The 24,590-nt window shown below is 37.5% G+C and overlaps 1 protein-coding gene across 24 annotated transcripts in view; it reads right to left on the bottom strand.

Moving 5' to 3' along the window:
• Positions 1-14,940: 14,940 nt before the first annotated feature.
• Positions 14,941-24,590, bottom strand: part of camk2g2 (calcium/calmodulin-dependent protein kinase (CaM kinase) II gamma 2) — a 90,243-nt gene continuing 80,593 nt past the window's right edge. For all 24 annotated transcript variants that reach the window (XM_055018845.1, XM_055018823.1, XM_055018825.1 and 21 more), the window contains 2 exons: positions 23,962-24,212; positions 14,941-19,828 (listed from right to left, as the gene is read on the bottom strand). In XM_055018845.1, the coding sequence (XP_054874820.1) occupies positions 23,980-24,212 (233 nt within the window). In that variant the 3' untranslated portion in view covers positions 14,941-19,828; positions 23,962-23,979. The remainder of the gene's footprint in view (positions 19,829-23,961; positions 24,213-24,590) is intronic.

The following is a 24,590-nucleotide window of genomic DNA, read 5'->3' as shown; positions in this document are numbered from 1 at the left end:
AGTTTAACTCCAAGATTTTAAATACTTTCATTTACTGCAAATGAATATCTACTCCAAATGTCTCACTAATAATCATTATCAGCCTTAAAAACCCACAAAACACCCCTCTATACTCGACCACACTTAGTACAGTCCGGTTCCCCCTTCTATAAATCTGCTTGGAATCTTCCACTTCCTGTTTGTCAAAGTGGCCTTCTACCTGGACAGGTTTTGTTGGAGCTCATACAACAAACATTTTGGGTAACTGCACTTTAATATGGATGGATGACACTGAATTAGAGTCTGTTTTAATGAGACTGAGTTAAGATGTGTAGCTCTGTCATTAAATAGGAAATTATTTCTCAGAATTCACAGAGAAAAGTCTGAAATGTTTGCTAGGTTAGCGTCCCACATGTTCTTTGGCTCAGCTAAAGCTAACTCTCTCCAACTTCTGGATCTCTTGAGTTGCTTGTTGTTAAAATATCTTGCTGGAGGTGCTGAAGCTCAGAAAGTCTGAGATGTTTGTTCAAAATCAGCTCATTCTCAAGTCTGATCTGAACTGTCCTCTTTTGTTTGAACTTTCCCTAAACTTAGGAGTTAATGACAGAGCAACACATCCAGACTCAGTCTCATTTATGTAGAGATTAAACTTCAATGTCATTCATTGATGTTAAAGTGCAGTTTTTCAAATGTTTGTTGCACATGCTCCCGACCAAAGCAGTCCAGGTGGAAGACGATGTGAAGAGAAAGCTCCAGAGGATGAATATCACACATTTACGTTGGAAATAAATGTCCTTTAATTAGACATTGTCATGCAAAAGTTGGATTTCCCTTTAATGATGTTCAAATCTTTGTTGAGTGTTTTGTTAATGTTGGTTTCTAAATGTTTTTTGACACTTGGCCCCAAAGATTAAAACCTTTTACGGCTCAAAAGCTGCAACAATTCACACATTATCAACTATCTTTCTGACTAAACTAAGATAAAAAGTGAAAAACTGCCTGATTCCTGCATCATGAATGTAAATCTTTTTGATTTTCATGACAGTAAACTGAATATATTTGGGTTTGACATTTTATAAACCAAAAGAAGAAATGAATTAGTGGAGAAAACAATCAACAGATTAATGGACAAAGAAAATGTGTTTTCCAACATATATGGTTGAATTACTCCAACATTACAAGATACATACAATTTTAATTCAATTTTATTTATATGACGCCAATTACAGGTCAAATAGTCTCAAGACACTTTATTTTTATATTTTTTTGTCATATTTAAAATATGACAACGTAAGAAATTTAAACCTCTTGACTAATCCAATTTATTATTTTGTTTTTAAGAGACTAATCAACAACTAAAATAACTTTCTCCACTAAAACTAATAAACATGAGGTCAAATAGAAGGAAGAGTTTTAAATACTGCAGTCCCACGACGACAAGAATAGTTTGTCAACAAAATGTAAATCTGCTGGTGAATTCCATTAAAGTCCTAAGAAATGATAATAAAGTGTGATACTAAAGGTTTGTGGTGCTAAAAATGTCAAAGTAAAGATATCAAGTTGAACATGTGGATGGAGGTTGATAAAAGTTGACCTTCCTTCATTTCTCTGGAGCGACTCCATGGATTTTATGGATGGTGGTTAAAGACCTGCTCTTGTAGTGGTCTTCCTTCTAGTCGCTGTAAAAAGTCACTCCATCCTGGCTGACTTCAACACCTCTTCATGACACTTGTTCTGCCTCCGACCTGGTGGAAACTCCAGAAACTCGGGAAAACCTGTGGAGACTCGAAGAACTCGTGGAGACTCGAAGAACTCGTCGGGTGGGGGAAGGTGTGGTGGGCGGTGTGGGGAGGTGGGGGAGTAGAGGTGGGAGGCCGCCACCCACCTCCCCGCCTACTCTCCGCCCTGACCCCACCCAGACTCCGCCTTGGCTCCGCCCATGTGGTCACTTCAGGAACTACGATGCCAAAGGGACGACGAATTTATTTCTTTGTATCTGATCTGTAGCTCAGTGAGTTAAGGATTTGCCTATGGAGCTGCAGGTCGCTGGTTCAAGACCAGACCCTTCCTAAACTTTTCTCAAAGTCCTGTCAAAGACAAAGAAAGAAAACTGCCGGTGGCTGGTCTTGAACCTGCGACCTTCCACTTCGTAGTCTATCCTCTTATCCTCCTGAGCTACTCGCTCAGATACTAATTTTACTTTTTTTTGCGCATTTATCATCTATTTTTTGTCGTTTTCGAGTTTTTTTTTTAATTCGAGCCTCGACTCGACCGTTTTTCTCAGGAGGTTGGACTTCAGCCTTTGTTCTGGAGGGTGGAACCCTCAGTTCCAAGACTTTCCAAAGCCTCGAGACCTCCCGAGTCCTCAGGACCTGAGCTTTCACACAGTCCGAGGGCTGAAATTTTCTAAGTCCCACAGTAGTTCTCTGTTAGATTGAATTTTCAGACAGTCCAATGACTGATATCTTCTAAATTCCTGAGTAGTTCTCTGTTAGTTTGAACCTTCAGACAGTCTGAGGGCTGAAATTTTCGAAGTCCCACAGTAGTTCTCTGTTAGATTTAACTTTCAGACAGTCCAAGGACTGATATCTTCTAAGTTCCTGAGTAGTTGTCTGTTAGTTTGAACCTTTCGACAGTCTGAGGACTGAAATCTTAAAAGTTCTTGAGGAGTTCTCTGTTAGTTTGAACCTTTAGATAGTCTGAGGACTGAAGTTTTAAAAGTTTCTCAGTACTTCTCTGTTAGTTTGAACTTTCTGGTTAACAGAAGCCTTAAAACTTGTGACCATGAGTCTTGATTTCACATTTAGACCATCCATCTGAGTTCTTCTCAGACCTTCACCTGTGGGTTTTTTAGAAATCCTCAACAAACTTTGATTCTCTTCACTGAACAGTACAGTTTGTGGAGATCAGAAGGTAACATTAGTTTGATCGATGCCTTCAACTACTAGTAGACTTTATCTGGAAAGCAGTTTTCTGAAATGAGTTCTTAGTAAATCTGTCCACAATCAAACCAAGAACATAGAAAGAGGAAATGTTTGAAGAAACAACTTGTTTTCATTTCAGACTAGAAAACGCTTTAAGATTTTTATCTGTCTTTGGTCTTTTTGATGGTTTTATTGTCTCTTCTGTTTAATTTGATCTTCTAAAGTCTAACTGGTATCTTTTCAAATGTTTTGTCTTTAGTTTGATTCTTCTTAAATGTTTAGTTTTGCTCTTTTCTCACCTTTCATTCTTTTCTAATGTCTGATTTGATTTCAAAATGTTTTGTCTTTTTAATGTTTGTTGTTTTTTCAAATGTTTTATCGGCTTGTTTGAAAAATGTCCTTTTCTTTCCCAATGTTTAATTTTTCAATTAAATCTTTAAGGTTTTTCTTTTTAAATGTTTTACCACCTTTTAATGTTTAATTGTCTTTTTAAATGCTTCATTTTATTTTCTGTTCAATTGCTATTTAAAGTTTTATTGTCTTTAAGATTTAATTTTCTAAATAAACATTTAATTTTTTAATTAAATGTTTTGTCTTTTTAAAGGTTTAATAATCTAAATGTTTTGTATTTTTTTTAAATGTTTAATATTCTTCGTGTTTGTTTTTTTAATGTTTAATTATCTAAAATATTTCATCTTTAATGTTTAATGTTTTTGTTTTTTAAAATTTTGTTTAATTTCATAATTACATGTTTTGTATCTTCTGTGTAATTATCTAATTAAATATTTTATCTGTTTAATATAATTTAATTTATTTAATGTTTAATTTTCTTTTTAAAAGTTTAATTGTATCAAATGCTTTTTTCCTTTGATTTAATTGCTTTTTTAAATGTAGTTTATTTCTTTAATCTTTTTTTCTGTCAAGATTTTAACCCCAACCTCAAAAATGAAACAAACCCTTAAATCACAATGAAAATACTTCTGTTGTCACAATCATGAGTTAGTCAATTATTCAGTTTATCAACTTTATTTGTTTAGCAAACTTTCACACAGATGACAAAACTAAACAAGCAAAGAGAAAAAACTACGCTAAAACTATGATTAAAACTCAAAAACATATTTTAAAAAAAGATTTAACATGGTAATAAAATCTGCTGTGTCCAGGGGATGGAGGGAGTTTATTGAAGTCTTCTTGGGCTCACATGGGAAATCATTTAAAATATAAACTTGATATTCAGTCTAAGGAAACTGCAGAGCGACAGAAGAAGCAACAATATCTCCTGTTTTCTCCTTTAATGAGTCGACTCTTCTTGTGCTTTCAGACCAAAGAACTACAGACTCTTCACAACCTGCTCAAACTCTTGGTACAGGACCTCACCACACGGGTCAAGAAGGTTTCTGTCTCATTTCTACTCTGAAGCTCACCTTCTCCTGCTTAAACTGCTAACAAATGTTTCTGCTGCTCTAAAGTCTGGTCTCCAGAACTTCCTAAAAACTCTCAAAGTCTCTTCTGCTGCAGGTTGCTTTGTAGAACTGTTCCAGAAAACCTCACTAAACCACATGGAGGGGCCTCAAGATAGTCGTCCAAATGAAACCGTACAAAAACCAAACTAGCACAACCCAAATGCTAAAGTCTCCTGCAGCCTACCAGAGAACCTCTGAGAACAGAGAATCAGGACAGGAACTCTTACCTTCTCGACAACCAACGCTGGTTCTCAAACAAGAACACAGAATGTGTCTGACCAAAAACCTCTGAAGACTCACTACAGCCAAGATAAAGACACAACTCAGCTGCACCAAATCCACTAATTACTGCACACATTAGCACCATGTGCTAACTGTAGCTAAAGAACCTCATTTACCAAGACAACTATCCAGTACAAAGCCCTAAAACACACCAAGAAACACATTAAAGACGATTTTACTGCTGGAAGCTGCAAGCCAACGCCTAAAGAATAAACTAAAGCAAAGGAGCCAAACCCGGTTCACTGGTGAAGAGAAACAGAGGAAATGTTTGTCTGCAGCTAAATAAAGCAGGAAGACACTGAGCTGCTCAGGTGTTCCTGATAACACCAAGCTGCTCAGGTGTTCCTGATAACACCAAGCAGCCACCTGGACAGCCAATAGAAACACAACTTCCTGGAAGTCCAGAGGGCTGGGTTAGTCAAGGAAATTTAAAGTTGAAGCAGAAAGTTAACAAAGAAAGTTGAAAACCACCTTCTGATACCTGAAATCTCTGAGTTTTACACAAAGAATGTCTGAATATGTCAAACTGGTTCCATAGTAGAACCCTCATTGTATAAATGTCATAGTATGGTGTGTTGCTCAAAAAACATTAGGACCCGGCTGTCTAGGGTCGCTGAGGAGCAACACAAAAACAGGACAAACGCTGGTTTCCAGGGGGTTAGGAGGATATTTATTTGAAAGAGGAAGTTTACAACAACACATGTGAGCAGAAAAATCACAAAGTCTGTCTTTAGTTCAGCTGAAAATATTAGTTTTTGTCTTTTTTATTGACCAAACTTTTCAGGAAGTAGATGAAGAATAACTAAAGCTCTCATGTAGAAGTCCAACTTATTTTGGATCCTTGTGGAGAGTTTAATCTTAGAGTTTGTAAAGCTGTTGAGTTTTTAGAGTCACATAGATTTGGGTTTGGAAGAAAATTCCACCTAAAATCCCCCAATATAGACCCAAAAGATGAGTTTAATGGTATATTCCACCTAAAATTCACTACTGTAGACATTGGAGGTTGGTCTGATGGTATATTCCACCCAACATCCTTGAGCATAAACTTAAAAAGTTAATTCAAAGGAATATTCCACCTAAATTGTTTCAATGTAGACCAAAAAATCTTGGTGTAAAGGAGCATTCTTCCTTAAATGTAGACCTAAAGGATGGTTTGGAGTAATATTCTACTCTAAAATCTTCCAATATAGACCTAAAATGTTTATCTGATGGTATATTCTACCCAACATCCTGGAACATTTACCTAAAAGGTTGGTTTAATGGTATATTCCCAGAAGAACCTTTGAACATTGGGCTTAATGGTATATTCCACCCAAAATACTTGTACATATACCAAGAAGTCAGTGTAAAGGAAATGTAGACCTAAAAGGATTGTTTAAAGGAATATTTAAACTGTTATTTTCATTATTTAATAATCTGTTATCAGTCAGAACCCTGGCAAACTTATTTTCATCAGTTTTTTTAGTGGAAGTCACAAATAAAGGAGCTCTTGGTTTTTCCCGGCGTTACTGAGTCCAAAGCTGCTGTTTCAACACAGAACGTTCACATGCATCCACAAACCTCTCAGCACTCAAACACCCACAGACAGGAGGCCGGCTGGACCGAGGCTCGGCGGCGTCCTCAGACCCACGAGTCGGGGAGTCGGTGAACTTGTTGGTCCGGTTTGAAGGCCTCCATGTGGTCCAGTAGAAGTCCACGTAGTCGATGTTGGCTTTGAACCGCAGCGACTGGCCACCATCAGGTGGACCGGCTCGTCCTCGTAGGGCTCCTCCTGTAGCCTTGAGGGGACCACAGGAACATTCAGTAGCTGTTGGAGTTCTTCCTGTCAGGCTCATGGTAGAACGGTTCTGAAGAATCTTGTACTTGTCTTATCTGGAACAATCTAACAGCCTAAACTGTTAACAGCGGTGTAAAGAAGCAAACACACAGGCATAGATTAGGATTCAAACTAGATTTTAGAAAACAAATCAGCTTAGAGGCATTTATTCACACGTGGCTGAATAGGAGGCCGTCCAATCAGATTGGAGGTCTTCACTCTGTAGGTTGTTTGTTGGGTGAGACTCTTGGACCTCCATCAGCTGACGTGGATGTTTGATGGTCTTCCTCTCTTGTGCCAGATGATTCATCCATGAATTCAGCAGCTACAGACTGAAATGAAGCTCATGCTGCCGTTATTGAATTCCTGTTCCAGATCAAATGTTCAGAGCTCACCTTGAATGCAGCCGTCTGCTGTCTGATAGTTTTTCTCATTGTAGTCTTCAATAAAGTCTTTTTCCTCATGTCAGGATGTGGTGAGACTCTTTCTCAGTCTCTGCAGACGTCCCTCATTGTGCATCTCCAGAGAAGAAACAGAAAAACTGATCACTGCTTCAGCATCAAACGCTCTCCAGCATTGAGAGTGTTTTAGGAATTAACTCATTGTGTTGTGAACTTTGAAAGAGCAGAAACTTTACAGCTGCCAAAGATATGAGCTCCAATTCTGGATTTTTTAGGAAATGAAGTTCATCAAATGAACACTTGATTTTTGCTGATAACTCTCATTAAATTAGTGAAGAAATCTAACATAAAAACCTGTAAATTCTCAGGCAGCTTTTGTTAAAGTTTGTCTATAATTCTATCATCATGTTCTGGAACCAGGACTCTGCAGAAGTTCCTTCAATCAGATACTTGTGTGTTTCTATTTAAGGCCTCAGATTTGAACGTACAGCAGAGGATTAGAAAGGAGTGATTTTAATATTTAAATCAGTCCAGTAAATGTTTGGAGTAAACATGATTAAAATTTGGATTTAGATAGATTTGTGTCATAAATAATATTGTAGAGTCTCACTTAAATATATCCAAATGAGTTCAGTGTATTTACATTTTATAGAATATTTGATTTCTTAATCTCAATACTGTAGGGTCTGACCCTAAATATTATAATGATGTAAATTTAAATAAATAATATTGTAGTGCAGAGTCATACATTTTAATCAGCTAAACTTACATAATAAATATCAATGTACAATCTTAACCTGAACATTCATATTATTGAGGTAAATTTACATAAATCCTGATATTCTAGAGTCTTAACTGGAATATTTCTAACATGAATCTTTTTGTATTGTGCTGATAAACAACAATAACCTGACTTTCAGATAATATTTATTGTCTGTGATTGTGAGACTAAATTCCTCCACATTTTGGAACTTTCCATGTAGCAGCTGTAGGAATAAATAAAAATAGAATCTGTTCATTTCCACATTATGCACATTTATTTATTCTTAATATCTCAGACTGAATGTAGCTGGCAGCAAAAACAAACTCATCTGCTGGACTGAATTTCCCAAAATGGAAACATGGACAGAATTTAACACTCACGTATCCATGGCAACGCTAAAGTTTCTGCTTCTTACCAAAGTTCACAACACAAGTAAAGATTTGAATGTAAAACTTCAGGGATGACTGCTGACCATAAGTATTCTGATCAATACTTCATGATCAATATCAGGACAGATGTTACAATTCCAGCTGTTGCATTAGACTGCAGTTATTCACAGAAATTAAAGAGAAATTAAAACATCACATTCCTCATAAAAACTAGATGGGACTTTTATTAAATAAAGTGTTGGTGAATAAACAGTGTAAAAAGTGTAAAGCAGCTCCATTAAATCAGGAGATGTGAGACTTCCACAGCATGGATCACCATCTGCTGTGTTGATTCATAGCTGAATGTCAGAATGAACTGAGCTAGAAAAGCTGCTTTGAGCTGCAACATTACGGTCTGACAATCCAACACCATCACAGTTTTCATCTGGTTGTTTTGCTCCAACATGCTGTGAAGTTCAGTTTTTACCTGAATCAATACAGAGATTCTATTTCCAACCAAGACTGGAATAAAAATTAGAATGTTATGAGGTTATTAATGCAACTAAATCCTTTCAGATGGAAGGATTTACTTCTAAGTTCTAATTCAAGTTTCAGTTGGAGCACATTGCATTCACAAAGAAAAACAGCAAAACCTTCATAGCAACATTTAATAAACCTAAAGCTTCCCTGTTGGCACATTGGTGGAGTTTGTTACTGAGCATCTGAACCTTAAATCCAGTGAGACGATCATCTTCAGTCGAGGCCAGTCAGAGAACTTCAAGACCTTCCATCAGCTGGACCAGATGTGGCATCATCTCCCTCTGAACATCTGGATGACAGGAGAAAAGACAGAATCAAACACAGATCACAGAAATACAATTTATTCACTTTCATCATTTTATAAAAGTAGCATGAACTTTATTAAAACTTGACAACAGTAATGAAAGTAAATGTTTTTATCACGTGTTGAAGCTAAATTTAAAGTCAATTTTAACGACAGTTTATCCTGAGAGGAGTGAGAATGGAGCTTTTCTTTCCTTTTTAGAATATTTCCTCAAAATATTCTGTTTATTATTGGCTTTAGAAGCATTTTTCTTCACTTATTTATTTTTAGATACCTCAGACTGATGCACTTTGCTGGTTTGCAGAGAATTTCATGTTCAATGACAATAAAGATCTTCTATTATAACATGTTTTGCTAAAACAAGAACTGCAACCTTCTCAACCATCTCTCACTCTGCAAAATTCCAACTGCGACAAAGAATTATCTGATGTAGTTATTATTCTAATCTTTACTGAACCAGCCCTGGAATTAATAAAAATCTGTATATGGATATGATTTTCTCTGATGGAACCACTAAAACTGCATACAGTAGAGTAAATCTCTTCTGCACTGCACACATACTACACTTTTGTATAACTCTGGATGTCAGAGTAAAGGCAGACAGATCCACCAATCAGCCACAACATTCTGACCACTGACATCTGAAGAGAACAACATCCATCATCTTGTTCTAATGCAACGTTCTGCTGGGAAACCTTGACTGTTCATGTGGATGTTTGACATGTACCACCACCTAAACACTGCAGGACAAACAACCCCCAAGTCTCCATGGCAACAGCAGTCCTTGATACCAGCTGCCTCCCTCAGCAGGACAAACTAAAACTGCTCAGGAGTGGTCCGAGGAACACGACAGAGCTAAGCTGTTCACCTGGATTCCACACTCCCCACATCCAGATCTGATTGAGCATCTGTGGGATGGTCCAGGATCAGCCTGGTCTAGGTAGGACCCACCCTGCAACCCACAGGATCCACAGAATCCACAGGACATCCCCAGAGGTTCTGATGAACCACTGGGTCAGAGGAGTTTTAGCAGCATAAAGGGACCAACACAGTATTAGTCAGGTGGTCAGAATGTTCTACTGTTATATTGTCATGCTAATTATATGATCAGTAAATGTTACCATCAATTAGAACGTCCACATTGATCAGGAAAAATAAAACAACTATCAGTTCATTCAGAAACTGTGGGGTTAAACCTAAAAACACAGACCTCAACAGCAGTTTGTTTCAAAGCAGAACACCAGCCGGTTTTCACTAAAGAAGCTTTCAGAGCAACAATTAAATGACAGTTTTGTTCTCATTAAGTTCACAGAGTCAGAATCTGCCAAAATAATGTATACATAGATCAGGAAAAGAAAAACTTTTATAAATATTTCATTTGTATAAGTACTTCTATACATATAGATTCCTCTTTCTAAGTTTGATCAAATCACGATAACTCTGTGTCCTGTTGTACGATGTTTTCCCAACAGATGGCGCTACCCTCATGAATGGAGCATCAACAAGTGACGTCTACAACACAACAGAAATGTCTGGAAGCCAGTGGCCTCCACTTTGAGCACCTCTTGTAATTGTAGAGGCCAAAGATAACTTTTATTAATCTCATGATGTCTGAATAAATTTGGCATTGAAATATTTATGCTAGTTTTTCTTTTCCTGATGTGTGTAAACATTATTTTGGCTGACTCTGTAGGATGGGTTTCTGACAGGTCACCAGGCAACATCTTTTTATAATAATGACAAACATACCTGCATTCTACAGGAGTGATTTTCCTCATGTGCAGGTAAAGATGTGTGAGGAGCTTAGAGATGACAGGAGCAGGAGTCATCCTCACTAATTCAGCTTCCACCTAGAAACAGAAAGACCACAAACAAACACACTGATAGACTCTCAAACATTCAACCTCACAGACTCAAAATATCTGTTTAGGAAGTGTTGTGTTTCTAAATTCTGCTGAAAGCATTGACAGACATTCTCTTACAAGGTTGTGTAAAAAGCAGCCTGTCCTCTGAGCTACTGAGAAATCTTCCTGAACAAAGTTTCTACGTGTAAATCAGCTCAACAAAAACTAAAGCCTCAGTCAGAGATAACAGGTATCACAAATTATAAACAACTTTCTTTGTTAACTCAGACTTTCTGCTTCAACCTCACATAAAAAGGGGAGTTTAACTCGTCAGGTGACTGAAAATGAACGGCTTGGGTAGTTCTAGATCCAAAAGTAGGATGTTTCAACTCATGTTTTACTACAAATACATGCAATAATAAATAAATACAATGGCTGGTTGTTAGTTTATTCACTATTAATGTCACTTTATATACTGGATTGAACTTGAGCAGTGGAAGAGAGAAGGAATTTAATGAAATTATGGAGATTCAGAGAGGTAATGTTGCACAATGTTAAGTTAAGCTTGGTTTAATTCAAACCAGCTCAATGTTAAACTTCAGTGCAGCTCAACGGGTTTCAGTTAACCTTAAAGTAAAATAACTTTTTTAAAAGCTAATATACACAGCAGAGAAATACAGGTTGAGAAGTTCCTTCTAATAATGAGGACAGCTGCTGCAGCAACTAACTCAGGTGTTCAGCAGTAAGTTAGCCACCTGTGTTAATTAGCCCACTAGCTAACTTAGCCGCTTAGCTAGCTAACGCGTCCGGACCAACTGCTCAAACACGACAAAACACAACTCTTCACAAGTCGCTGACTTAACGTACAATAAAACAACGCTACTGGTTAGAAGTCTTTATCTTCTTACCGTGGTTTACTCCAAAAACAGGGTCAACAGCAGCCAGAGATGCTACCAGACGTACCAACCATAGACATATATAGCAGACTAGATGCTAGCGCGCTATAGCAGCCTAGACTGTATATAATGTCTATGTGTAGCAGCCGGCTAAGCTACGTGGCGGCCATCTTGGAGGGGCAACGTTCCCATTCAAAGCGATTCATGTACATTGAAAATAAATCATAATTTGCTCATTTCTCAACCGATTTTCATGTGGTTTACTTTATTGTCAATGTCAAACATGTGCTATTAATACAGAACATTTGATTAAAAGAAACAAAAAAGTCTTTCTACATTCAGCCATTACAAATATAAATGTAAAATTTACATTTTAAATAATTAGATATATAGCTACATGAACAAAAAAGAGAAAGATAAAAGCATACATATATAGAAAATATGTTTTTAGATCAACAGATTTAATTGTAAAGGTAATCAAATAATAATTTATATTTATTTATATCTCTCTCTACAGCTATAGGCTGTTATATACATATAGAGATAGAATAGAACAGAATAGAGACGGTTAGTCTAGAGATTTAAACTGCGTATGCTAAAAGCAGGCTGGCTAATGTTGCCTCAAGCAAGCTTCAATTTATGTAATTAACATATATCTATTTCGGTTTTATTTGTAATTTTCCAGGGCATTGTCAACTCAATCGAGTAACTTAATTTTTCTGCAACTTAACCGGTAGTTAACTTGTCTCCGAACAGACGTGTTAAATAGCTGAGTTTCCGTTTATAAATGTAGTCATATCAAATACTGGCGGCTGAATTTTCATGTAAGTTTTCTGTTTTGACAAACTAAAGGAGGTTAGTTTTGTAATGTTCACAAAGAGGCTCTTCTCCTATAAATAACGGGGAAGAAAATTCATTAATATGTCGGACTACGACGAACTTAAACAGCGACATCAATTTTCTGTTAGTTTTTCTCTCAGCAGCTAAAATGGGGCAGCTTTTTTTTTTTTTTTTTTTTTTTTATTAAAATAAGTGAGAACGCCTGTGAGGTAGAGGAGCTTTCACCTGCATGCTGTTGTTTTCCCTCCACTATGTTTTTCAAGGAGACCGTCAATGCTGTACATAAAGTCCATGTCAGTCTTCCTTTTGTGAGTCAGTACAGGTAAACACACCTGATCCTGCCTGAGTGATGGAGGAGGAATGACACCGCCATGAATCAGAGGTAGGAAACACCTGGCTTTGTACCTAAACACAGCAGCAAGGCCTTCAAGTAGAGATATGTCTGAAAACTTCAGCCAGTTTTTTCAGCTTATGTTTGCAAATTGCCCTCAGTCCTGTTCAAACTGGCTGTTAAAAGTTGAAGAGATGGACAACAAAATCCACATTTCTTGTACTGTGTCAATAAAAAAACAGTCAAAGTAGAATTCTAGCCCTTTATTTTAGTAACTGAAAGTACTACAGTTTAAGCTCTGTATTTAGAACATCACTGAAGTGAAAGTATGTAAATATTCTAAGCAAAATGTAAATATCTGAAGTATTTACTCCACAGGAAAATGTTCCCTGTCACTGGTTCATGATAGAATAGAATAGAATAGAATAGAATAGAATAGAATAGAATAGAATAGAATAGAATAGAATAGAATAGAATAGAATAGAATAGGTCTTTATTGCCACTGTTACAGAAAACAATGAAAATCAGTTTAACACTCTCCGTATCGCAGCATTAAAAATGAACTATATAAGGCAATATTAACACAGTAAAAAATACGTGCAACCAAAATATACAGCAAAATATACAGTGTGGAAACGGTCATATATGTTTTATATTATTGCTGCTGCTGATTAATAGTAACGCTGAGTTTATTTTATATACTGTTGGGTAGTTTAATCCACAGCGGTGCATCACATTCTATAAAATCATCCTATGTACTTCTAAAAAGTCAATTTTCTGTGGAGAAAAAACAAGGACCTTCTCAGCTATTTCATGATTCTTTAGCTACTCCAAAATAGTTTTCAAATTAGTTAATATATCGTAAATATAACAGCGTTTTCAACACATAAAGGAGCATCAAAAGCGTCATATTTGGAGATAAATATTCTTCACTGGACAGGAAGAACAGGGAAAGAACAAAGATTACTTTGTTACATTCCACCTCTGAAAAATGACTTCTAGAGTTCAGCTAAAACAAGGAGTTACACAAATCTAGTATTTAGACTTTGCAGTATTAAGTTCCTCTTTGTGTTTCTGTGTTTATTAGATAAAAACACAAAGAGGAAATTTTGTACACAAAGAGTGGCCTTAACACGAACTTTTAAATATGTAATCTGTTATACAATATGAGAAATGTGGATTTTGTCACAGACACCGGATGTGCTTTAGGTTGATTAGTTTGCTGTGTGGCGCTCTCTAGAGGTAACTGTTAATACTGCACTCAAAGCAGATGCCTGACAATGGTGACAGCAGGTATTGGTTTAAGGGAATGACAGGGTTACAGCTAATGGGATGTTTTTTTCAGTCACTTGTTTTGTCAACAGAATATCAGAAAATGTTAAAGAATGTAAATCAGTGTTTCCTGAAGCCCAGGATGACATCCTCAGATGTCCTCTTTTCTCCATTTTACTGTTATAAAGACATTCAGTTTACTCCGGTAGACTAATAAGTAAAAATCTAAAAATTTTCACATTCAACAAGCAGGAATCAGAAAATTTTGACTTTTAAATGTAAAAGCTACTGAAACTTATCAACAATCAAAATAGTTGGCAAATAATTTGATAGCTGACAACTAATTGATTGTTGGAAGTGCAGCAAATACAACCGTATTAAGATATTTAAACACAGACAGTGGTGGGAAAAAAGTTTTGGACACCCCTTACATTTGCATGTATATTTCATTAAGAATCACTCTTAGGTCTTCAAGTGTAATTTCTTTTAGTACAATCACATCCATGATGCTAAACAAATCCTTAAAAAAGCCATTAAGAACTTAAAATTAATTGGTTCCATAAAGATATTTATAGTCTTGGATCATTTTGGTAGAATTTACTTTTGTTAGTTTTTCTGGTAAACAATAAATAAAAAATATATATCATTTGTATTTGTGTCTGTCTAAAGCAGCCACACCTTTTGAAACACAAAAAAGATTTTTCCACAAATATTTCATGATAATATTTAAGATTGTGTAAAATCTTAGGGTTGTCCAAAAACTTTTTTCCACCACTGTATGTGTTCTAAAGTTGATAAATCATGCTTATTTTTATTAAAAGTATTTTCTGAGCATAAAAGCATGCAAACAGCGTACAGAGTAAACATTTGTGCTTTTGACAAGCTTTGCCAACCAGCTGCAACAAGAAACACACAGATCAATTTTGAAATGCTATTTTTATTAAATACTCTTTCATTTTCCAATAATAACAAAGCTATGAAGAACAACCATCCAAACAAACACTTGATAGTTTTTAATGTATGCTTTTTATTAATGGTCATGCAAAAATCCAGCATCCAATTGAAACTGATAGTATAGACATATGTGGCCCCTTTTCTTGTAAGGTTACAATGCAATAAATTTACTTTCAAAGGGGCACATACAAGCTAAGGCTTTTGCTCATCTTTTATGCATTTTAATGCGAGATAACATCGCTGGATTTGGATATCTCAGACAGCCATTTCATAACCTTGAGGATGCAAATAACATAGATTTCCATTTCTTTATCAAGTAAACAGTGAAAAATTACCAGAAAGTAGACATGCATATTTCTTCCATTTGTAAAACTGCATATATAATGTTGCTGTTAAAGATTGTGGTTTTTAAATTGTCATTTTTCAACATCTGAAGCGTTTCAAGAATCTTTTCGGCCCCTCAGTTTCTGTTAACGCATATTAGACATTTGCCAAAGTGTTTGAACTGTGGATTTGGTTTTAGTTTTGCACACATTTGCATTTTTAAAACAAAAATGTAGATGCAGCAAAACAACAGACAACAATCTACTTTACCTCCTGTGATTTCTCTTTGTCTTTAGGTAGTTCCTGCAGTCATCCCAAAGGTAAGTAAATATTTGGTCACATTTCTTATTGACAACATACCCTGTCACGTTAAAACACTGTTAAATTACACTGGATCTCAATATCATTTTAATTTCATCAGCAAATGAGCACTAAACTGTGATGTACTTTCTATTAATGCTGATTTGATTTTACAGCACTGAAATGTTTCACAATTAAAACCATTTGATTTGAGTTTATCTGGTTTGAATTCAACTCTTTAAAACGTGAAGCGGTGCAGTGTTAAAAGCCAATTTAAAGAGATTACTTCCTCTAACAAAGTTGCAGGGATAATTTCAAATCAGTATTGGAATTAGAATTATCAGGTGACCAAAACATGGAAGCAAATAAATGATAATGGTGCTCTATAACTGCTAGATATATAATTCAGCAACTGTTTACAAAGTCAGTACATCTAGTGGTCAAAAAAATCTGTTACTGCATTTGCAAGTGTCCAGTTTTACTATGATTAAATTGGTCATTTTAAGATGTAAAAAAATCATGTTGCTGAATTGGACTGATGAGAAATTTAAACATCAATACACAAGATGAAAATTCATCTTTCAAGAGAGGCTTCACCTAAAGAAAAGATATTTGTATTGTATAAGGTGTATTCACCTTCAGGAAGTTTCAAAGAAGGAAATTTCAACCAGTTAAACGGACCCAGATGATTTTGAAAGTAAAATAATTCAGTGATGGCACTGATTGTCACAGCTGAGTAATTATTTGCAGATAAAACATAATTACTATCTTTCTTTGCCTGATTGAACTGGGATTCAGAGCCCAGATCCTCAGCTAATATCCAAAAAAATGAAAACTATCTCATGTCACACGAGGCTGGATTTGTTGTAGCTCTATTTAGTAAGACTCAGGAGGCCCTGGTGATGGTTTAACAAACAGTGGTTCCCAACCTGGAGTACAAGAAATATATACATTTAAGGTGTCATGTGGAGTTCAGTATTTCTAAAAAACAATAATCCAACATATTCTAAACGTCAATAAACATGTTGAATGAATGCATTTCCTTCAGCAAAACATTTTCAAAGCCAGATTTCTTACAAGTTTTAATTCCATCCATATTTACTGACTGGCAGCCATCTTCTTCACCGCCTCTGTTGGTGCTTTGCTACATATCTAGGCTTGTTTTTACCACCTGTAGATCGGTGGAACAACCTGAAACCATCAGCAGGAATGTATCGTGTTACACGCATGTACAGGAACTCCACAGGGTGCCTTTAACGAGATATAATATAAATTCTTTACGTATTTAAGCCTGTAAATATGATCCAAATCAAAGAGAAAATTACTTCTAAATGTATATTACTGAAAGATAGGCCTGTACATCACCTGTATGATGAAATGTGTCACAAGACAAAGGTTGAGAATCACTGTTTTACAAATAACTAAAAGTGAGAGTGGGTTCACTTCAGCTTGAACAGATTTTTGTAATAACATGAAAAACAGAGGTGTAATTAAAAACATTATAACAGAAAGCTGCACCATTATTAATGTTACTGTTTACATCTCTGTTTTCCTGCTACTACAGATCAACACGTTGAAGTTTTGGCTTCATTTTAATTAAAAACGCTAATATCAACTGTCCAAAAACTTTGGCAAACCTGTTTCCCCCCAAATCAGTCCCCCTGCTTTTTAGATAACCTGTGAAGTTCAACTGCGTCTTACTTTTCCATTTCGACATTCCCATGACTGTGTGGAAACACACACAATGAAAGAAAAGCATCTGGTCAGAACGGTGGCATCAACGGACAACTGGGCCGGCACCCACAGCACGAACACAACTACTTAGAACCATAAAAAACATCACATAGTTTCAGTACTGCTTTTACAACGTGTCGTCATGGTGCAAGAAGTGGGGGAGGGACACAGTTTTCATGTCATGTCGGATATGTCACAGCACAGGCGGTTGATACAGGAGGACGGGGTCACGTATGATTTACAACGTTGGTTTTTTAAGTTTGCTTCAAGGTGTTGGTACACAGACGTGATATGTGATGTTCTGAAGCATCTTTGTGGTTTCTGCTCGTAGAGAACCAGCAGCAACAGCCTACGTAGTGCATGAGTTACTATGGAGCAGCGTAGCACAGAGACGGGACGGACAGCAAGCCTCACCTCTCCACAGGTACAAAGTCACACACTCACAAAGTTTCTACAACAGTGAAAAACAGTGCTGCAAAGTGGAACCACTGACACACAAGATATGTTTTGTCCTCTTTTAAAGGGAGAATCTTTGACCTCGTGTGCTTATATGATGCTGTGACTTGCAATAGAATTAGCAAAAAAAGGAGTTTTTGTCTCAAGATTGTGTATCCATCAGTGAGTGAGGGGCGTCTTAAAAAAGGGTTGTGGCAGTCTCTGCTCATTTCAACCCCCTTAATATATTTTTTAAAGTTCTGGCTAAAACAACTGATAAAAATATCAACATCAAAACACTAACAACTACAACATTTACAACAGAAACTGACAAAAGAGACCAAATCATTGATTGCCATCAGCAAAGGTCCCACAGCCCTCCAGACGGCGTAGCCCTCTTCCCGTCATGCCTTTTTTTTTGTGTCCAATCCCTCGGCTGGATTTCCTTTTTAACATGCTTTTTATAGTGCCAGGACTTCACACCGAAGTACAGCAAGCCAAGACGGACAATATACAAACTTTTAAGAACACAGTCAGAACAAGAGACAGGTGTTAAGGGTGACATCGTCATCATCACACGGCGTGGCGCTAGTACGACAGTAATGGGGCTGGTCAGCGAAGGTCACGACACATGTGGAGAGGCAGGAATGATGGAAGTAGAGGGGCAGAGGTAGGGTGGAAGGGAAGGATTTTGGCAAGCGTAACCTGAAGTTGCAGAAAGGTTCACTCCCTCGGAAGAGCAAACACAACAGCATCGAGTCATAAGTGTCTGTGCAAAAACAGTACAGGCCATTAGATAGTTCAGATAAATCATGCTTCACGTCAAAAACACACAAAAACAAGAGAAAAGAAAAGTAAGAAGTTGGCGTGAGAGTGTCCGTGCTTTCAGACTAGGTCGTCAAACGTGAGGAGCTCTAGACTTTTAACTGACGACGCCACCTAGTGTTCAAACACTGCAGGGCAGACAGATGGAGACCTTCTGCAACTTCAGGATGAGCTGGCCTGGACGTTGTGTCTGAAGCTCAGGAGAGGCTCGACCTCAAAGGCTGGAGCACAGGGGCTTCCAGTGTGTGTTCATGCAGGCTGTGTGTGAACATGTTGTTTATATTTACACGTCTGGACATCAAAACAGGAAGAAAAACACCCACTCTCTCATGCCAAAATCCCCTCCCTAAACCCTGAAAGCAAAGAATGTTTCCCCTGTTCTCCTATATAAATATCTGTTTATACACAATTCTGTTAAATAAAATCCCCTTTTGATTAAAAATTACTTCTCAACACAAAATACTTTAAAATATTATCCCTCCATCAGGAGATAAAACAAAACATAATACAAAAAGACAAAATAAAAATAAAGGTCCCTTCAGTAACACATCACAAACGCCTAAACCCCTTTAAAACATCGTGTCAGATCAAATCTAACACTTAAAATGGTTGTTAAATTCTGATATTAAGTAGATATTAGTTGCTCCCGTTCCCGTAAAACCTACCCACATAAACCTGTAAAGTGTAAAACAAACAACACTTGTAATAAAGTCAACTTTCTGCTGCTCTGTCGAGACAAAAAGAAATCACATTTCTCCAGATACACTTGCTGCCCCAGTCATACGCACTAAGTGTGTGAAGTGTTTTTCAGTTGTTATATATATTTTTTAACACGTTAATACTTTTCCACACGGCAGACAAAACAAAGACGGGGAATAAAGGCCATGGGAGGAAAGGACCAGGACAGCATCACCCCTGTGTTGCCAGCAGAAGCATGCACCATCTCCAAGAAGGGGTTGACATCAGCCGGACCCCAACATCATCTAGCTAGGGTTGGACTGGATTGGTGTTGGTCGGTGTGGTCAGTCATTCAGTCAAGCTTTTGAAATAGGATTTTTTATTTTTTTTGGGGGTTGTGTTTGTTTTTTATTTTAATTCTTTTTTTTTTTTTTTAATTGTAATGTATTTTTCCAACTTTTGTGTTTTCCAAGCAGCCTCTTCCCAGCCAGGATCCCGGCACCACTCCGACCACGGAGAGTAAATGCTCCAAAAAGCTTCAGAGTTCAGGCAAAGCTGGAGAAGGGAAAACACAACGGTTAGTGAGAAAGTTGTCTATCCCAATCACAAACAGCAGCGATGCAGGTAGTTTATATGTTAAGGTCTTTATCTGTCTAAAATTTCCGCCCCAAGCTCAATACAAATTTAATTCAGAACCGTCCTGCAAAGCTTCAGGCAGAGCTGTTGTAAATCTTTGCACAAAAACATAACAAATGGAGAACTGTCAGTAGGTGTAATAGAGGATTTGTGATGTACAGGCAATGGTTACAAATGAAGTAGATGCTAAAGTGGGTGCAGAAAATTCAGAGGCAGACATCTCAAAACCTCAGCAACTAAAATCTGAAGTCCAGACATGACTGAACAGCAACAGAGCCCAGTGAGAAAAATGTGTATGTTGTAATTTGGTGAAAAAAACCCCAAAATATCTTTATTGTACATGTCTCAAAACAGGTGAAACTGCAACAAAAACTCAAATTCAGCACAAAAAAACGTGTAAAATCTCCACAAAAATGGTCAAAATTACCACAAAAAGACACAAAATCACCCCAAAAAGAGCTAAAACTACCCTGAAAGTTTCAAATATGACAGCAATAACATGCAAAATCCCCACAAAAAGTAACCAAACTACCACAAACAGGTGAAGCTGCAACAAAAACTTGCAAAATCACCACAAAAACACACAAAATCACCCCAAAAAAGAGCCAAAACTAACCTGAAAGGTTCAAATATGACAGCAAAAATGCCACAAAAAGACAACCTAAACTACCATAAAACAGGTGAAATTGTGACAAAAACTCAAATTCAGCACAAAAAGCCTGCAAAATCACCACAAGAAGGGCCAAAATTACTACAAAATGACACAAAATCGGACTAAAAAGAGCCAAAATTATCCTAAAAGGTTAAAATATGACAGCAGTAACGTGCAAAATCCCCACAAAAAGTAACACAAGTGAAGCTGCAACAAAAACTGAAATTTGGTAGAAAAAACTCGCAAACACTAAACTAGCCAAAATTACCACAAAAAGACACAAAAACTACCCCACAAAGAACAAAACTACCTTGAAAGGTTCAGATGACAGCAAAAACATGCAAAATCACCACAAAAAAGGACCAAAACTACCATAAAACAGGTGAAATTATGACAAAAACTTAAACTCAGCACAAAAACAAGAAAAATCACCACAAAAACAAAAAAACAACAACATAAAACATTCTTTAATGCTGCATAACTCAACCTTTTCTGACAAAGTATTTAGATGTTTGGAAAATGTGCTTCTTTGCGAGGATATGCTTAGTTGAACTTGGCATTCATACTGTAAGCAGGGTGAAACAGCTCATCTGTCTCTGTCCAAGCTTTGTGATGAACTGTTTCAGGGTATTCGTAGACACAGTTTCACAGAGTTTCACCTGCCAGAGTCAGGCTAGTGGTTCCATTTGCACCTGCGGTCTATATGTTAAGCTAAGCTAACCACACTTTGACTCTGTATTAAATGCAAAAACATGAGTGGCATTGACTGGAATTCACAAAATGTCACAGTTGATTTTCAAACATTTTTTCTTGAGTTACTTTGTAATAACATTTCCATCGTCTCTGACCCACAGTGAATAGCTGAGCTGTATTATGACACAGTGTCATGTAATATACCAGACCGCTGCTGGTTTCCACCACTGTAACTCAGTGCACCCTCAGCTGTGGCTGCTCAGGCATGTAATGGGATGGAAGAATTTTTTGAGAACTACTAGTGATTCCTGACAGGATGATTTATATTCTTCTGATCCTCATGAACAGCTGGTTTGCTTGTCCAGTCCAGTAATGAGGAGAAATGCGCAGTGACAGCTGATTACCACACCAAAATAATAACACTACTTAATGATAATTCCACCTATGATGTTCTGAAGTGACATTTTTTTTTTCTTTTGTAAAGGGCCACATTATGCACCTGCTGGTTGTGAGCACGTCTGCAAGGTTGAAGCTGTGGTTGGATATATGGTTATTGTTACTCTGCCAAGGAACCTGGCGGAGTAACGATAGGTAGGTAGGTAGGTAGATAGATAGATACTACCAAACTATGGCTTCAACAGTTTTCTTACAAATTACATCAACAAATTTGTCCAAAATGACTCAGTTGTTTCACCAAAATGATCAAAATCCATCTATAACAAAGTAAAAGTTGTCAAAAAGTTACATAAATTTTGTCTAAAATGAATCAAATGTTTCCAAACTGACTGGAAATTTGACAGATTTGTCCAATATTTGCTCAGAATGACTTCAGATTTGTCACATTTTCCCAAAGTCTGTCTGGAATTTGTCCAGAGATCATTAAAATGTGCTTTAATGGAACCCAGTGAGTCAAAATTTTACCTAAATGGCTTGAAATTTGACCAAAAATAATGATAAAAAAATACTCAAATCTGCCTAGAATGACAGAAAATTTGTCCAAAATGAGTTTTGAAGAATTGTCATCTGACATAAACTACAAATCCACCACTGCGGACTTATTGAGACTTACCCATCGGAAATGATCCAAGGAACAACTGATTAAATTGTGGGGGTGTTTCTGAGTCCCATCAATTCCTGCCGCCCGCTTCATATTTAGGTCACGTGATTCGGTACCTGTACATAATGTACACATGCAGAACACACGCCTGTACACAGCACAACATCAGGAATACAATAGCAGCAATACCACACTTAGCCAGTAAAACTAAATGCTGCACTCACACTACTGCTGCATGTGTAACCGTGATTAAAAGCAAATGTGTCACAGCCATCATCTTAACAAGGCCTGCAGTCATGTGGAGTGTCTCAGCAGTGGTCAGTGACAGAGCTGGTGAACAAGCTCCTCTGGTTTTCCTTTTTAATGCAGTGATGCAGACTGGTGCCTGATGGAGCACCGACTCCGTAGCCTCAACCAGCAGCAGAACTGTACGCCTGCGCTGGTTGTTTTACTGGCTGAGCGTTGTACTGAACCTACTGTATTCCTTCATCAAACAAATCTTTCACAGAAGCACCCACAGGTTAAAATAGCAACAGCTGGACACATTCATAGCATCACAGATTGAACCACAGCTGCTGAAGTCCAAACAACAACCGTCCAGCCACAGTTTCACCATCACAGCGGGCAGAACAGCTGCATCTGTGTTCACAACCAGCAGCTGAATTCTGTCCTTTTAAAGACAATACTGATTCATGAATGCAAGTGTCATCTGTCCTCCTTCTGTAGAAACTGCAGAACGTTTCACTAAACTGGCAGTGTGTTGTGATGGAACTGGACCCAGACACCAACTGTTCATAAGGATTGGAAGGAAAGCAACACTTAGTGCAAACCAAAGGAAAAATCATCCTCAAAGAAATCTTCTCTGTGACCTTTTGGGGGCTCCATAACATGAACCTTCTCGAGAAAAAGTGTGTGATCATGTATTATCATGTAAATATAGTCTGCAGGTTTATCTACAAATGAAACTTGCAAGAATTTGGTGGTGTATAAATTATATATAAGCATTCATTTTTAGGTAGCGTACACATTTATAATTATGTAGAGTGTTTTACTTTTTACCTTCCTGTATGATTTTGTCATGTAGTAAGATTTATGTCTTTTTATAGGACAGGGGAATGTGAATGGTTGTGGACTCCCTATTTAATATCGCTCCTCTTCGTCAGAAACCATTTGCCTGATGATGGTCTAGCATCAAAAAGAAAAGTATTTTTGCAATTTGTGAGGGAGCCTGTTTGAAACTTTTGCTGTTGTCTATTGAAAAATGTTGAACTGTTCCTTAAGGGTAAACTATCAGACAGATGTGTGGAACCATCAGTACGACTTCCTCCTTCAAGTTCCTTTAAATTGGCTTTCAGAGTGAAGTCATGATGAGTCGTGTTTGTGGGGAATTGTTCATTAGATTGCTGACAAGCTAATGAACAGGATGAATTCTGTCAGGGCCGAGCACACCTGAGAGGGCGACGAGACAAACAATAAAGATTTGCTGCCTCAAGGCTTCAAGCTCCATATTGTAGCTTTAAATGTTGCACAGTAAAAACCCCTGAAGAGCCAAATAACCTGTGCAAACAGCTTTTACTAGCTGTAATCCTTCCATGCAGCATAGAAGTGTTAGCGCCCCTGCAGAGTGTCATTCTAGTGAGGTGTTCTCACCTTGCCTGGGTTGTCCGTTCACTGCAGGGGTGCTGCCGGCGCTCCTGAGCAGTGGAAGTGCACGTTGAGCCACTTGGCGTCGCGGCGATGCCAAACACGCGTCTCCTCCGACTGGCAGGAGCGCGGCCGTCCCTGGCTGTCCATGTACTGCGTCAGGCGGATGTAGGCGATGCAGGCGGCGTCCTCACCGATCAGATGCACGTGGGGGTTGAGGATGGTGGTGTGCACCGGTTTGCTGTTTTTACTCAGAACTGTGGGGATGGAAATGTGCGTGTAGCTCGGTTATCATATTAGAGAACATTTATCGTATTAAAGCCTTCACAGACAACATGCTGGCGTCTTTAAACAGCCGGAGGAACAGTTTCACTCATAAATTAATTGCTTCACTTTGACATTTAATGCATTTGAATACACAGACATTGACATCTTTTACCCTGAAATTCAGCATGACATTAAGCATTTTTGCAAACGCCAGAATCTGGACTTGAACTTTAAAGTTTAGTGCTGAAGCTGTTAAATTGTGAAAGAGGAAACTACAGTTTATTGGGTAATTGTCCCTGCTACACTGATGCACTTATCCCAAAGATGTTTAACGGGATGGACGGCAGCAGTGACAAGTCAATTACCGG

Source organism: Amphiprion ocellaris, chromosome 16 (assembly GCF_022539595.1).
Source record: "Amphiprion ocellaris isolate individual 3 ecotype Okinawa chromosome 16, ASM2253959v1, whole genome shotgun sequence".
Lineage (NCBI taxonomy): Eukaryota > Metazoa > Chordata > Actinopteri > Pomacentridae > Amphiprion > Amphiprion ocellaris.
Note: the sequence above shows the minus strand (reverse complement) of the source record. Positions and strands in the feature narration are given on the sequence as shown.